This window comes from Choloepus didactylus, chromosome 19, assembly GCF_015220235.1.
Source record: "Choloepus didactylus isolate mChoDid1 chromosome 19, mChoDid1.pri, whole genome shotgun sequence".
In the NCBI taxonomy this organism is placed as follows: domain Eukaryota; kingdom Metazoa; phylum Chordata; class Mammalia; order Pilosa; family Megalonychidae; genus Choloepus; species Choloepus didactylus.
In genome coordinates this window covers 36,001,885-36,015,748 of record NC_051325.1, presented here as the reverse complement: position 1 = coordinate 36,015,748, position 13,864 = coordinate 36,001,885, and the positions used below count along the sequence as shown (strand labels likewise).

General features: G+C 61.3%; 1 protein-coding gene across 2 annotated transcripts in view; it reads left to right on the top strand.

The window, feature by feature from the left end:
- Nucleotides 1–1,677: 1,677 nt before the first annotated feature.
- NOL4L (nucleolar protein 4 like) overlaps nt 1,678–13,864 on the top strand; it is a 119,710-nt gene continuing 107,523 nt past the window's right edge. For both annotated transcript variants that reach the window (XM_037811054.1, XM_037811053.1), the window contains exon 1: nt 1,678–1,975. In XM_037811054.1, coding sequence (XP_037666982.1) covers nt 1,937–1,975 — 39 coding nt within the window. In that variant the 5' untranslated portion in view covers nt 1,678–1,936. The remainder of the gene's footprint in view (nt 1,976–13,864) is intronic.

The window sequence follows — 13,864 nt, the reverse complement described above, 5'->3', positions numbered from 1 at the left end:
CAGATCTTCATCTGTAAAACAGGGTTCCCAGGACATGGCACACAGTAGGTCCCAGGGTGGGAGATCTTTGGGATGGGGTAGCCAGTAGTTCCTAGGCAGAAAATAGTCTTGCACTGGCCAAAATCTGGGCCTCAGGTCTCGGATGGTGACTTGCCTGCAGGAGTGGCCTGGGGACATGAGGGTGGACCCCAGGGGTGGGGGTAGGAGTGGGGGTAGCAGAGCACCAAGAGAAGTGCGGCAATTCCTCCTGACCTGTTAAGAAAGGAGGACAGAAATCCTGGGGAATTGGCCTGTGCCTTTATTTATGTTGGTAATTTCATTAAGGAGGAGGGGACCTGCTCTAGCCAAGGTCAGTTCTGCTGCCCAGGGAAAAGGGGGATGGTGGGGCTACCTGAGTTTATTCAGAAAGCGATTCTAGGACAAGGGGCACCCACAAAGCCTGGATGACTCGGTGGGTGCAGGCTGGCCTGAAGCTGTGGTAGTGTTGGCCTGTGAGGAGTTCCCTGGGGCCTGGGGCTGCCCCAGAGCAGTGGGGGCCGGCAGAGGCAAGGCTGGCCAAACTTCGAGGAACTTAGCAGGGGAAGAAGGGAGGAAGTTTGGAGGCCCTGGAGGGCGGCAGTTTGGGGTTCCCCAGGGGAACACTGTTCCTCCGGCTCCCTGCCGGGGGCCCTCTGACGCCGGGTGCATACGGAGAGGTCAGGCCAGTTGCTTTACTAGGGACCCTGCAGGCCAGGCCCTGCGGGAGGGAGGGGGCCTCTTGCCCAGCATGGCCCGGGTCGGGTTAAGTCGGGCGGGGCAGCCTGGGAGGCAGGAGCGCGGGTGGCCAGACCGAGGTCTGTCGTGCTCCTCGTGGGACGGCCAGACGGACAGCGGCCTGCAAGGCTCCGGGCCGGCCCGGCCGGAGGGAACTCGGTCCCTGGGCCAGGCACTGTGCGCCTACGGCTCTGCCCTCTCGGCGGCTTCGGGCGCGCCAGCCCCCGCGCCCCCAGGGGCCGGGACGGGGCGGAGGCTGGGTCCGGGGGGGGGGCGCGGGAGGAAGCGCGGGGGGGGGGGGGGGTCGCGGCAGCGAAGGCTGCGCGGCTCTAACAGGTGGGATCCCGCGGCGTGGAGGAGGCAGGCGCGGGAGGAGGAGGAGGAAGAGCAGAGGCAGCGGGAGCCGGAGCAGAGCAGGACGAGCCGCGCGAGCTGACAGCCGCCGCCGCCGCCCGCGCCCAGGCTCGGTCTCGCATCCCCGCGCCCGGGGCCGCTCCCCCGCCTCCCGCCCTCCCTCGGCCGCCCGCGGGGCGGTCCCGCCCCCTCTGCACCTCCGGGCCCGGAGCTGCCTCCATCGCTCCTGCATCCCCGGCCGTGTGGGGAGGAGGACGGCGGAGCAGGAGGCGAGCCGGAGCCTGGCCGCCGCCAAAGAGCCGCCGCCGCCGCCCGAGCAGGACAGAGCGCGCCGCAGCCCCGAGCGCTGTTCGTGCCGCCGCCCGCCGCCCAGCAAGCAGCTGCGCGCCGGAGAAGCCACAAACACCGCGGGACGGCCCTGGCCGCAGCGCGCCCCGGCTTCGGCCCAGGCCCAAGCCTAGCCCAGCCCTCGGCCCCGGGCGGCCGGGCGGCCGGCCCGCACCCCGAAGGGCGCCGGGTGCGGCCGGGAGTGATGCCGAAAACCGACGCTGCTGCTGCGCTCTGGGGGCTGGGAGCGCGAGCGGCAGCCCCGGGGACTCGGAGCTGGGCCGCACAGTTCCGGGACTGGTGCCTGCGCACCTACGGCGACTCGGCCAAAACCAAGACGGTGACCACGCAGCAAAATACCAGCGGATGCGCCGAGGTCCTGCAGGGCGGCGGCGGGACCCGGCGTCGGGCAGCGGTACCCCGCGCTGCCGGCGAGAAAGGCAATTTCCAGTTCTGGGTGCGCTCCAAGGGCTTCCGCCTGGGCAGCGGCCGGGAACCCAAGATGGGCCAAGTGGTGTATGTGCCGGTCAAGACGGGCTCGGTGAGTGCGCGCGGCGGCTACGGGCCGGTCCTGGGGCGGGCGGGGGCGGGGTGCGGGTGTGGATGTGTGTCCTAACGTGTGTTCCTGAGGCTGTCCGTGTGTCTGGCCCGCCCGGGGCGCACGCGTCCCTGCTCACCGGTCCGCCCTGACCCGCCCGAGCCGCGCTCAGTGTTCGGGGCGTCCCTGACCCCTTCCGCGCCGCTGCCCTGGCTGCGGCCGTGCCGGGCGGGCTGTCCCGGGCTGCTCACCCCAGCATGTTCCGTCCTCCCGTCCCCTCCCCCCGCCAGCAGGCGGCTGCTCCAAAGCCCGATCTCCCCCCCCCCCGCCCGCCCCGGGGCTGCCTGTCCCGGGCGCCTCGCGCTCCCGCCCCCGGGCCGGCTGGGCGGTGAGTGTGTGTGTATGTGTTGGGGGGGTTGGTGCCGCGGGTGGGGGGAGACGAGCAGGAGCAGCCATGGGACGTGGAGTCCGCTTGGCCTCCCAGCTCCAAGGAAGGGGGCCCGCCCGGGCACTGCTGCCCGACCCCACCCGGTTGGGGACGGGGCTAGCCCGGGGAGGGGCGGCCCGAGCCGCAGCCTGGCGCAGCAGCAGCCTCCCGCGGGTGGGTGGGGCGCCCCCTCCGCCCCCGGGGCCCCTAGCTGCCCCCTCCTCCCTGGGGCGGGGGCGGCCTGACCTAACCATCCCCTCCCCTCCCCCGTCCCCGGGGCCGGCCCGGTCCCGACGGAGTGGCGGGGTGGGGGCGGGGGTGGGGAGGGGGCGGGGAACCGCAGCCGCCGAGGAGGAGGAGGCGGTGGCCGGCCGGGCGGGGGCGTCCCCTCCGGCCCGGGGCGCCCTGGAGAAGGCGTGCGGCGCGGGCCCCGCGGCTCCCCCGCCGGGACCTCATTGTTCTGCGGCGGGTGGGGGCTGGGGGGCGGCCGCTCCTGGGGCGCCGCTGAGCTTTGAACTTTCCATCCTCGAGACCCTCCATTAGTGCGTTCCGCCCCCGGCCCGGCGCGGCCGGGCCGGCCTCCTCCCTGCCCCCCTCGCTCCCTTCCCGGCCTCGCCCGGCCAGAGCTAGCGAGCGAACGGGGCCGCCCCGCGCCGGCCTCCCTCCCTCCCTCTCTCCCCCGCTCCCCCCTCCGCGCTCCTCCCCCGTCCGGCCCGCCCGCCCCGCGCTCAGCCCTGTCCCCGGCCGGAGCGGGCTCTTCACACACAATTGATTCGGTCGTTACGAAAAGTGCACTTGTCCCCTCCCCCTCCCCCTCCGGCGGCCGCCCGGGCCCGGCCCGCGGGGTGAGGGGGCCGCGAGGGAGGGAGGCGGGAGCCAGGGAGTGGATCCGGAGGCGCCTCCCCCCGCGCCCAGGGGACGGGGCTGCAGGCCGCGGGGAGTGGGGAGCCGTGAGCGCGGAGGGCGGGCGGGCGGCACATCTGCGAGGAGCGCTGATAACCGCGCCGCTGCCGCTGCGGCCGCCAGCAGCCCATCTGCGCTGCTGCCGCCTCCGGCCGGACCCGAGACGGAGGGGCGCGCCGAGGCCGGATTCCCGGCCCGGGAGGTTGGGGCCGTGCCCCTCTGCCGGGCGAGTCAGGGACTGCCCCCAGCCTAAATCAGTGCTGTCCCCCTAACCCAGCCAGTCTGGGCCATTGTCCCCTCTCCCAGTGGAGTCGGGGACCGCTCCCCACGCACGCCCAGGGCATGTCACTCCCCACGCTCCCACCCTGAGAGTTTGGATCATTGCCCCTTGCCAGTCTAGGTCAGCCCTCCCCACCCTGCAGGTTGGGTACCCATCTAGGTTCTCCCCCACCTTTGGTCAGTGTCCCCATCCTGAGTGCAGTTTTTTTAGGTCAGCAACCCTCCAGATGGTTGGCTGGCTCTGTGCCCCCCACCCTGGGTCAGTACCCCCAGCCATCCTAGCTTTCCAGGTCTGTGCCCTCCCACCCCATCTTAGTTATTCCTTTCCCAGAAAGCTGGGAGTCTTGGCCCAACCTCCTTCTTAGTCTGAGACAGGAGCCCCCACTCCGCCCACTCCTGGAGTTGGGGGGTGAGTGTCTACCTCCCTCCAGCCTGATAGCTGACTTGTTGGCTCTCTGTATGAGCGGACCTCTTCCCTAGGGAAAGAGCAGCTTGGGGCAACCCCCACCCCCCAAGCCACACAGCTGTCAAGGCAGTGCACACCCCCTCCCCCCATGCCCCATCCGGATAACATGCAGACACTGGGTGTCAGACCTGGACATCAGGTTCTGCCAGCCCAGCCCGGAGCTTCAGACCCTTCTCATGCCCCCACTGACCCGCCTTGCTAGCCCCTGACAGCGGGGGCCTCACAAGCCTCCCTGCTGGCTCTCAGACGGGTAATAAACCCTCCCCAAGGTACGTCTGCCAGGGAGGCAGAGAGTGGGGACCCAGGCTCCCAGCCCAGGCTGCCAGGAGGACGACAAACACAACAGACAGTGCCCTCCCGCGACAGCCCGCCCCTCCAGCGCCCCACACCCGCCCGCCCTGCCTGCCCGCCCATCCCCAGAGAGCCCGTTAGTTACCTGCCACTTGCCCAGCCAACCGGAGCCAGCCTCGGGAGATGCCCCGAGTCCTGCCACCCCCATCTCCAGCACCTTCCTGGGGCTCAGTTATTATTTTTGTATTTCCATTTTCCTTTTTACTGAGCTAAGAGAAACAAACCCTGCTGGGAATTGCTGGGGCAGCCATGGCCTCTTCCTGGGAGGGGCCAAATGGGACCTTCTATGAAAGGTGCAAAGGCCGTCCCCTACCTTCACTGGCACACACTCACATACACACACAAAGTTGGTCATTGCCCCAGGTGGCAGTTGGGAAATATCCTGCAGTTTTATCCTGGGTGGGTTTTTGTGAAGGTCACTGGCCATAATCCTATGTCGGACAGGCATGTGTTTGGAACCCGCAGGCCTTGGGGTGCGCTCTGGGGTATCGGAATAGGTTGGACCCTGAGCCTGCCCCAGGGGCGACCAGCTGGTGGGGAAGCCGGGCAGAGCTGAGGATGTGCTAAAGTAGGTAGTGGGGGCTCCAGGAGAGGGCAGGCAGGCAGAAAGAGTCCAGGGAAAAGGGGACGTGGGAGTTGGGTCACTGCAGCAGCTGGACAAGGGTCCCCGCCTGGTCTTGGGGCCCAGGGGTGGCCCTGGCTTGGTGGTACGTGTTGCTCTCCTACCGCCCCTCTCCCGGGCCTGCTCCCTCCTCCCACGGCCATATGCAGTGCTCTGGCAGGGCCCATCCCTCGTCCTGGCCAGCCCCAGCCGCAGCCGCGGGTCGATGATCTGACACCACTTGTCCCGTCCCATCTGGCCCTGAGCTTTTCTGGGTGTGTGTGACAAAGGCTTAATCTGTCCGGACGGGCCCAGGGCAGAGAGGAGGGCAAGGGGAATTACACTCTGCCTGGGCCTCCTGCAGCTGGGGCCCGGGTGGGGGGCGGGGCGGGGGTCAACAGGAGCCTGGGCGCTGGGGAGGAGGGCAAGTTGGTCTTCAGTTTGCAGGTTGTCACAGGAAATAGAAGGTGGAGGCGGCCGGGAGGAGGGCGGGGCCCTCCACCGCAGCGCGGCACGGGGCGCTCACGGGGATAAGATCTTTTTACGACAAGAGCCAGGGCCTCCTGGCCGGGCAAAGCCTGGTTAGGATTTATTATTTCTTGTGTTTGGCCTGCTCCCGCCTCCTTGGGCTGCCCAGCAGGGGAAGCTCACCCCTCGGAGGCAGGACCTTCCGATTCCGTTCCAACAGCAGCCACAGAATGAACCAACCCCTTTCCTTTTCCTCTGGCCTCTCCAAATGGGGACGTCCCCAGGGCTACGAGAGCCACGGGGTACAGCTAGGGTGGGGTCCCACACCGGGACCAGAGAGCCCCCAGGGTCCTTGGAGACAGCCTTTCTCAGCCCAACGGCACCATCTTCCAGATGGGAAGACTGAGGCCTCAAGAGAGGACGCAAGTTTCCTTGGTCGGGAGCCAGGCTCCTGGCTCCACTGCAGCTTCTCCATGGGGCTGTCATGGGTGCCAGGAGTCCCACCACAGTGCAGCATTCCCCCCCCACCCTGAAGAGGGGGACACTGCCAAACTCTACCCGCAACCCCAGGCTTTTGCGAGCTGGACCCCAGGTGTTCTACTGGCCAAATTGACTAATGGTGGTCTTTTCCCAGTTTGCAGACAACGTTCACTTACTGGAGAGCGTTTTCACAGCCTTAAGTCTTTCTCCCCTGGGCTTTTGTATAAACCTTTGGCACCTGCGGCCGCGGGTCCGGGCAGGAAATGCCTCGAACTTAGCACAGTGGAATATTTGCGGTGCCCTTCGGTTGAATGTCTCAGTATTTCCTGGTTTTCTCCAAACCATCACTTCAGAATCACTGTGATACCCACCAGCAGCCCAGGGGCCAGTGCTGTCATTACTGCCAACCCTTCAGATGAGCATCCAGAGGCTTGGGGGGGGTAAGAACTTCCCCAAGGCCACACCACCGATGGGGCCAGCCGGGAGCCTGTAGCATCTTCCTTCCAACCCGAGGGCACTCTCCCTGCTACCTGATCCAATTTGAAAAGCATGGGTCCTTTAGGATAAGCTTTTAGTCTGTTACACCTTAATCTGAATTAGTTTTAAAAATCCCTCTAGTCAAGCTGTCTGTAATCACAGGCTGGTGCCTGGGGCAGGACATCTGGGGACTTTCCTGGCACCCTAGGGATGGGTGTGTGGTGGGGAGAAGGTTGACAGTGACGTCTGGCACAGGCCCCATTTGGATTTCTCGTGAGTGGCAGAAGTGGGCCATTTTGTTAATTAAGCCTTCATGAGTGGGGTGAATGTGGTCCTGGGGACTCTGGGGACTGCATTTAGAGCCAGGGTGATGCTGGAGGTCAGGCTCCACCTTCCCAGGACCCCCGCCCCCCGGCCCTGTAATCTGGAGTCCCTTTCTGCTGGGGGGTGCATACAGCATGCATCCCTCTTCCCTGGGGAAGGCCTGGAGTGAGCATCCTCTCCTTCAGAGCTTGGACTCACTGCCTTCCTGTCCCCGAGGTCTGTGAGACAGGAAGCCCATCTGGGACCCTGAAAATGTTGGTGGGAGGATGAGGGGTGGGGGTGGGGGTGGGGCAGGGTCAGGCTCTCTCAGCTGAGGGGTGGGAACCTGTGACTGGGGCTGCCCAGGGATGAAGGTTGAGGGCCTGATGTCAGGCACACCTGGGCTTTTCCAAGCCAGCGCTTACCTTGGAGGGTATGCGGTCGTGTCCTGTGCGTGTTGTGCATGTGCACTCATGGGACCAAGCATGTGTGTGCCCTGGTGGCTGCGTGCATGTGTGTGTGCATGCAGAAGCGCAACTTGGTGTGAGCCTGCATGTGCCTCTCCGTGTGCAGGATGGGAGCGCTTGTGTGGATGGGTGTGCCTGGGCAGTGTGTGGAGGGACAGGCACAGGGTGCTGGTTTGTGAATGGGTGTGATTGTGAGTGCCTGTGTCAGCAGATGTGCAGGCACCTGGGGTATGGGCACTGGCAGAGCACAGTGTGCCTGTGTGTGCAGGCACCCATGTGCAGGATCCCAGTTGAAAAACCTCGTTCTGTCTAGCAGAGAGCTGCTGACAGGTGTGTTCTGCCATAACCAAGGCAGCCCGAGCTGCTGCCCTGACCCCTGTCACCTGTGGGGTCTGAGCAGGAGACGGAGCCAAGAGAGGGAGGGGATGGGCATAAGAGGTGGCATCATGCCCCCTCCCCAGGACACTGACCAAGACACCCTGCTTCCAGCCTTCCTCTTCCTCTTCCCCCAAGTCCCTGCCCTACAAGGGTGACAGGGCAAAACTCAAGACCTTTGCCATGGTGGCCCCGCTGAGCCCCAAACCAAGGACTGTGGGGGTTGGGGTGGGTTCCTCTGGGAAAGGGGGCTCTGACTTGAAGTGAGGGGGGCCAGGACCTGAGTGTGTGTGACAGGGTCCCAACTCAACCACGTCCTTGCCATGTGACCTTGGGCAAGTAGCCTATCTAACCTCTCCAAGTCTGTGTCCTCATCTGGAATATGGGCTCCAAAGCCCCACTTTCAGGAGAGTTGGCAGACTGGAAGAGGCTCTGTTGTCATTTGAGGATGGTGGTGAAGTCATACTCCCAAAGTCATCCTGCTAACTAGTGCTGAAGCCAGGCCTGGCCCTAGGCCTCAGAGCAGGAGACAGAGTGTAGGAAGCTGAGAGAGGTCCTGCCAAGCTGGGGCAGCTTATTAGAACAAGCTGTTGGCCAAAGACTCCCAAGTCTGCTTTCTGCCCCTGGTCTACTCTGACATAGAAGGTCGGTGAAGGGACCAGGGTTTCAAGCCACAGGGTCTTGGGTTCACATCCCAGTCCTGCCCTTTTACCAACTTGGCCTTTATTTTCTCATCTGTAAAATGGAGCTGATTATCAGATCTTCTTTATAGTACTTATGTGAAAATTAACGCATTAATGCATGTAGAGGCCAAAGAATGTGTGTAATGTAGCAAGTCTTAGTAAATGTTAGTTGCTATGTGATCTTGCCAAGCCTCAGTTTCTTCACCTGGAAAATGGGGGTGGCAAGGAAAGATGTCACGGGTTAAATGGGACAGTGGAGATAAAGCATTTAGTGACGTCCCTGGCATATAGTAGGTGGGCAGTAAATATCAGATCCCTAAAGATTGTGTCTGAGTCATTTCTGTGTCCCCAGGGCTGTCTGGGACATGCTGTGTTAAATAGACTAGAACACCAGAAAAGTCTTGACAAGGTGTGGCAGAAGCCCTCAGAGCTGGGAACTCGAAGGGTCTATCCCTGCCACGGCCGGCTCCTGCCCTGCTCTGAGCCTCAGTTTCCCTAGTTATTACACAGTGGTTCCCCCCGCCTCTGAATCCCTCCCTGGGGCTGGTTGTGCCAGGACCCAGCGGTCAAGGAAGGGTGCTGGGGGAAGAGGGAGAGGGGGGCTTTGTCCCGTCCTGGTAGGCACCTCTGCAGTGGAAGGAGGAGCCTCAGAGGGCTCCCTGCCCCGCCCAGGGGCTCTGGGCTCTTACAGAGACCACGGTGAGGTTGGCACAATGCCTGCTGACTTTCTCTCTACCTCCCTCAGGCAGGGGTCCTGAGCACGTTTCCCATTTTTTTAAGCCCCTGCCATGTGCCAGACACTTTCATTTCACTGAATTCCTCCTGGATTTTGTGAGGTAGATGAGAACTTGGCATCAGAGGGACCAGTGAACTTCCCTGAAGCCACAGGGAGCAAATGGCAGGGTTGTTTTCTGCCGGAGCCCCTAAGCCATGGGGTGTGGAGGAGGGGCCCTTGGGAGGACCCTTGGGAGCATCAGCAGCAGGGGTGCCCTATTCCCCCACCCCCAGGCCAGAGAGCACTTCTCAAAAGCTTCCTGGAGCTTGAGGCAGCCCTCCCAGCTGCCCAGACCCAGCCTCCCCTCACCCAGTCCCTTCCCCTTCCCATCACACCGCAGCAGCAGCAGCAGCAGCTGCCTGGCCCTGCCGCAGGGGAGTGGAGAGGAGAGGGGCTGGGAGGCCCACCCACTTGCTCACAGGGTCATCGGTTCCCTCAGCGGCAGATGAGGAAACTGAGGCCAAGAGTGGCGGGGATTTGCTCAAGGCCCCACGGAGCACCAGAGCTGAGTCTGAGCCGGTGTGCCTGGTTCCCAGGCCCGGGTCATTCATTCATTCACTCATTCACTCATGTGCTCCTCCCACATCCTCCCCATCACAGCAGCCCCATCCTTCTCCCTGCTCGGACCACACACGCTTGGGGCTTATTTATTTATGTATGTATTTATTTATGTGTTTGTTTATTTATTTAGGGGGGTGGGACTCATTCTTGATTCATCTTTCTTTTATCCCCAACTCCCCCCACCCCATCCAACCCATCCACAAATCCTGACAGTTCTTCCTTCAAATTACGTCTCAAATTCTACCACTTCTCACCACCTCCACTGCCTCCCCCCCACCCCCCACCGGCTCCCTGTGCCGGCTATTGACCCCTGCCCCTTAGTCATCCCTTCTTCACACAGAGAGCCAGAAGAAACTGCAGAAAGCAGATTGGATTCTCTGCCTCCACTGCTCAGCACCCTCCAAGGCTCCCGTCACACTCAGAGCAGAGGCAAAAGCCAAAGTCTACAAGGCCCCGCAGCCCTTACCTCCTTCCACTCTCCCCTCGCGCCATCGGCCGCAGCCTCGCTGGCCTCCTCACCACTTCCTGGGCATTCTGCCTCAGGGCCCTTGCACTGGCCATTCCCTCTGCCCGGAGCACTTTCCCCACATCTCTGCATGGCCAGCTCTCTCTCCCTGCTTCAGATCTTTGTTCAAATGCCGCCTCCTCAGGGAGGACCCCCATCACACAGTCAGAACCACCCCTGGTTCCCATGCTCCCTGCCACTACTCCTCTCTCATTTCTGCTTACTTTTTCTCCACAGCCCTTATCACCCTCTGCTATTATACACACACTTACATGTACACACACATATACACACATAAATGTATAGACTGTTATATACATATATATTACTTTTTTATATGCTTAGCTGTGAGCTCCACCCGATCTGTTTTGTTCAGAGCTATATTCCCAGGGCCCAGAATAGCCCCCCAACCCTACGAGGCTCCCGACTGGGTGGGGGTGGGTGGGCAGCAGATATCTCAGGGTGGGACTTGATCTGTGGCCCATCTAGCTCTGCACTCAGAGGCCTCAGGAACCCGAGACTTGGACCCCATCCTCCTACCTGAGGATATCAGGGAAGTCTAGGAGGCAATAAATGAGCTGGACCTTGAGAGTCAAAAGTGACTTTTTCTCAAAAGCAGAACATGGGAAGCTCATTCCAGGGGGTGGGAATGTTGGGGGAGGGCTACAAAGTGTGACAGGCCTTGGTGGGCTTGGTGCAGGCTGGGTGAGGGTAACAGGGGACGACTTTCCCAAAAGCATCTTCTGCAGAACATTCCAGATGAGTAAATGTTCAAAAAATCAGTTCGGGGACCACTGGGCCAGAGAATGGGGTGCCAGGGGTGTGGGGTGGGCCTATTGGGTCCTGATGAATGAGCTGGATAACTGGTGAGACCAGAGGGAAAAGAAGCTTCTGAAGAGCTACTCAGAGAAGCTGGAGCATTAGCACCAGGGGGAGCAGAGGGCAGGCAGGATGGCTTTTAAATAGGGGGGAGACAAGGTCAGTTTTGGGTTTTGGAAGGAGCCCTGGGGATTCTAGGGTGAGAGGGAGATGGATTCTGGAGAGGGAAAAATGGGAGACCAGGAAATAACGAGGTGAGGAGGGGGAAGGCCTGGCCTGGGACCTCGGAGGACAGAAGTTGAGAAGCAGGATCTTAGTGGCAGGAAAGGTAGGGTAGCCTGAGGGTCAGGGTTGACCCTGGGATTTGTAGGTGAACAGAGGGACCATTTAGGAGACCCAGAAGTGCAGGCAGAGGCACACAGCGGGGGCGGAAGGTGCAGCGGACAGTGTCCAGTGAGCGGAAATGGAGAGCCAACCCCAGGGCTGGTGGCAGGTGGCAGTGGGAGGCCTTGGAGGACACCTGGCGGCTCCGGCCTTGGTGGTGCCAGGCCAGGAGTCATCCGGTTCATGGGGACCCCTTTACAGCTTGGAACCTGCCCCACCCTGGCTGGGACCCGCCGCAGGCCTGTGCCTGGGTGGGTGACTCATCGTTTTCTCTGCATCCCAGGCTGAGGGAGTGCTCAGGGAGACGCGGGCTCCTGTCCGTAGCAGGTCGAGAAAAACGCACGTCGGTTTCCGGCCTTGTCTGAGAGCACCCCAAGGGTGTGTCTCTGTGGGCCCCTGGCTTCCACAGTCTTGCACGGTTCCGGGGAACACAGGCCATTATGACCCCATTTTACCGGTTGGTAAACTAAGGCACAGCCTCTCCTGGACAGCCAGCTAAGGAGCCATGAGGTGCCTCGAGTTTTTCGTCTGAGAAGTGGGTCTGATCGTACTTTCCCTAAGTGCTGCTGGGAGAACAAAAGGAGAGAATCCATGTGAAGTGCTTAAATGGTGGCATTGTTGTTATCACAGGGATTTGGAGGGGTTCTGCCCAGGCAGCAGGGCTCAACTGAGTCCGGTCACTGGGCAGAGCCACCACCGGGACGGCCAGAGGGTAACATGACCAAAGACAGACCTGCTTTGGTTCCTGGCTCTAACTCCCACCAGCTGTATAGTTCTGGGCAAATTGCTTGCCCACTCTGATCCCCTGACCCCCTGGTAAGCGGCTGGTAACCTGCACCCCATGGGGTACTTGGGAAGATGGCATAAAACCCAGCTTGCCAGGCAAGCCTCTGAGTGGGAGCCATTGCCCTATCTTGGGCCCCCTCCGGGGGACCCCCTACTATGAAGATCTCCAAACCAGACAGTTGTTAGCCTCCAAGGCTGGTGAGGAGGTCCTTTGTGGGGTGGCCTGAGAGCCTGGGCTGAGGGGAAGAGAGGAGGGGAAGCAGAGTGTCTGGGGTGGAGAGCTCCCGGGGAAGGAACCACTCCAGGAAATTGGAAGCTAGGGCAAGGACAGGCAGGGGGCGAGGGGGGTTAGTGCACGTTGAATTTGAGGCTCCTCTAGGTTGGCAACCTAGGTCAAGGGTTGGGCCCAGGTTCTGCCATTTACTGCCGTGCAATCTTGGGCAAGTCACTTCCCCTCTCTGAGCCTCAGTTTCCTCTTCTGTAAAATGGGGAGGGCAATAGATGTGGATTTGGATATACGTGAAGCATCAATACCAGCAGGCTGTGACACAGTCAAGCACTCAGTAAAAGGGAGCTGCAGTCAGGATTGTGACTGGGACAGATCAGAATCCCCAGACCGTGTGACTGGGCCGTGTGAGGCAGAGCGACCCGGCGTGTGAATTGTAGTTTGCTCCTCACTAACTGAATGACCTTGAGAAAAGTCACCACCCTTCTCTGGACCTGTTTCCTCATTTGTAAAGTGGGTCCTGCAGCATTACCTGTCACGGGAGTTGCTGTGGGAAGGTGAAGAGAGACTCCATGTCAAGTGCTCGGCATGAGAAACAGGAGCTGGTCTCCGCGAATGCTTGTCTGTGTGGTGATTAGACTTAAGGCCTGGAGTCTGGGCAGTGGCAGAGACACTGGACCACAGAGTTGCAGAAGGGGCAGTGGGCAGGGGCAGGGGAGAATCAAGCACCAAGTTTGTGCAGAGAAGCTGGAGGGGTGGGCTTCCAGGAGGAGGCGGTCAGCAGATTGACAGGTGGCTATCCCCCAGATGAGTGAAGGTCTTGGTGGAAGCCAGAGGGCAGAGTGAAGGCGCTGAGCCAAGGGAGGGGGAAGTAGAAACCAGAAGTCCTGCTGGTCCAGTCAGAAGCTGGCTGTGGAGAGGAGGGGGCAGGGACAGTGGGATTCTCAGAGTCCGAGAGGCCCACGTGGACCTAATCATGTGTTCTCTGTGGGGTCCAAGAGCTCTGGGTTCAAATTCCAACTCACCAACCAGCTGGGCAACCTTGGGCACATCTCAACCTCTCTGAGCCTCCACTTCTGTAAAATGGGGACAAGTAATATCGAACATCTCTTAGGGTCTTTGTGGGGCATAAGTTGTGATATCCATATAAAGTGCTCAGTCAATGCCTCTTACAGAGTAAAAACGATGATGGCTCAGCTATTGTTTCCTGAGTGCTTATGAAGTACCAGGTGCTGTGCTAAACAGCTAAACATCGCCACATCACTGGCCAAACATAGGAACTGTGATCTTCTTTTGCCAGTGAGGATTCTGAGGCTCAGAGAGGTGAAGTCACCTGCCCTAGGTCACACAGCTTATAAAAGGCAGTGCAGGAATTTGAGCTCATGCAGGGGAGAAATGTCACGGTCTCCACTCTTGATCCCTAAATTGCCATCCTCTTGACAGCACGGCTCAGAGCCCAGGGTCCACTCTGGCCATTCCATGGGCTTGGACGGTGGCTCTTCCCAGGGTTGGGGAGGTATGTGCGGTCCCTGGGACATGCTCCATAGGCACAAACA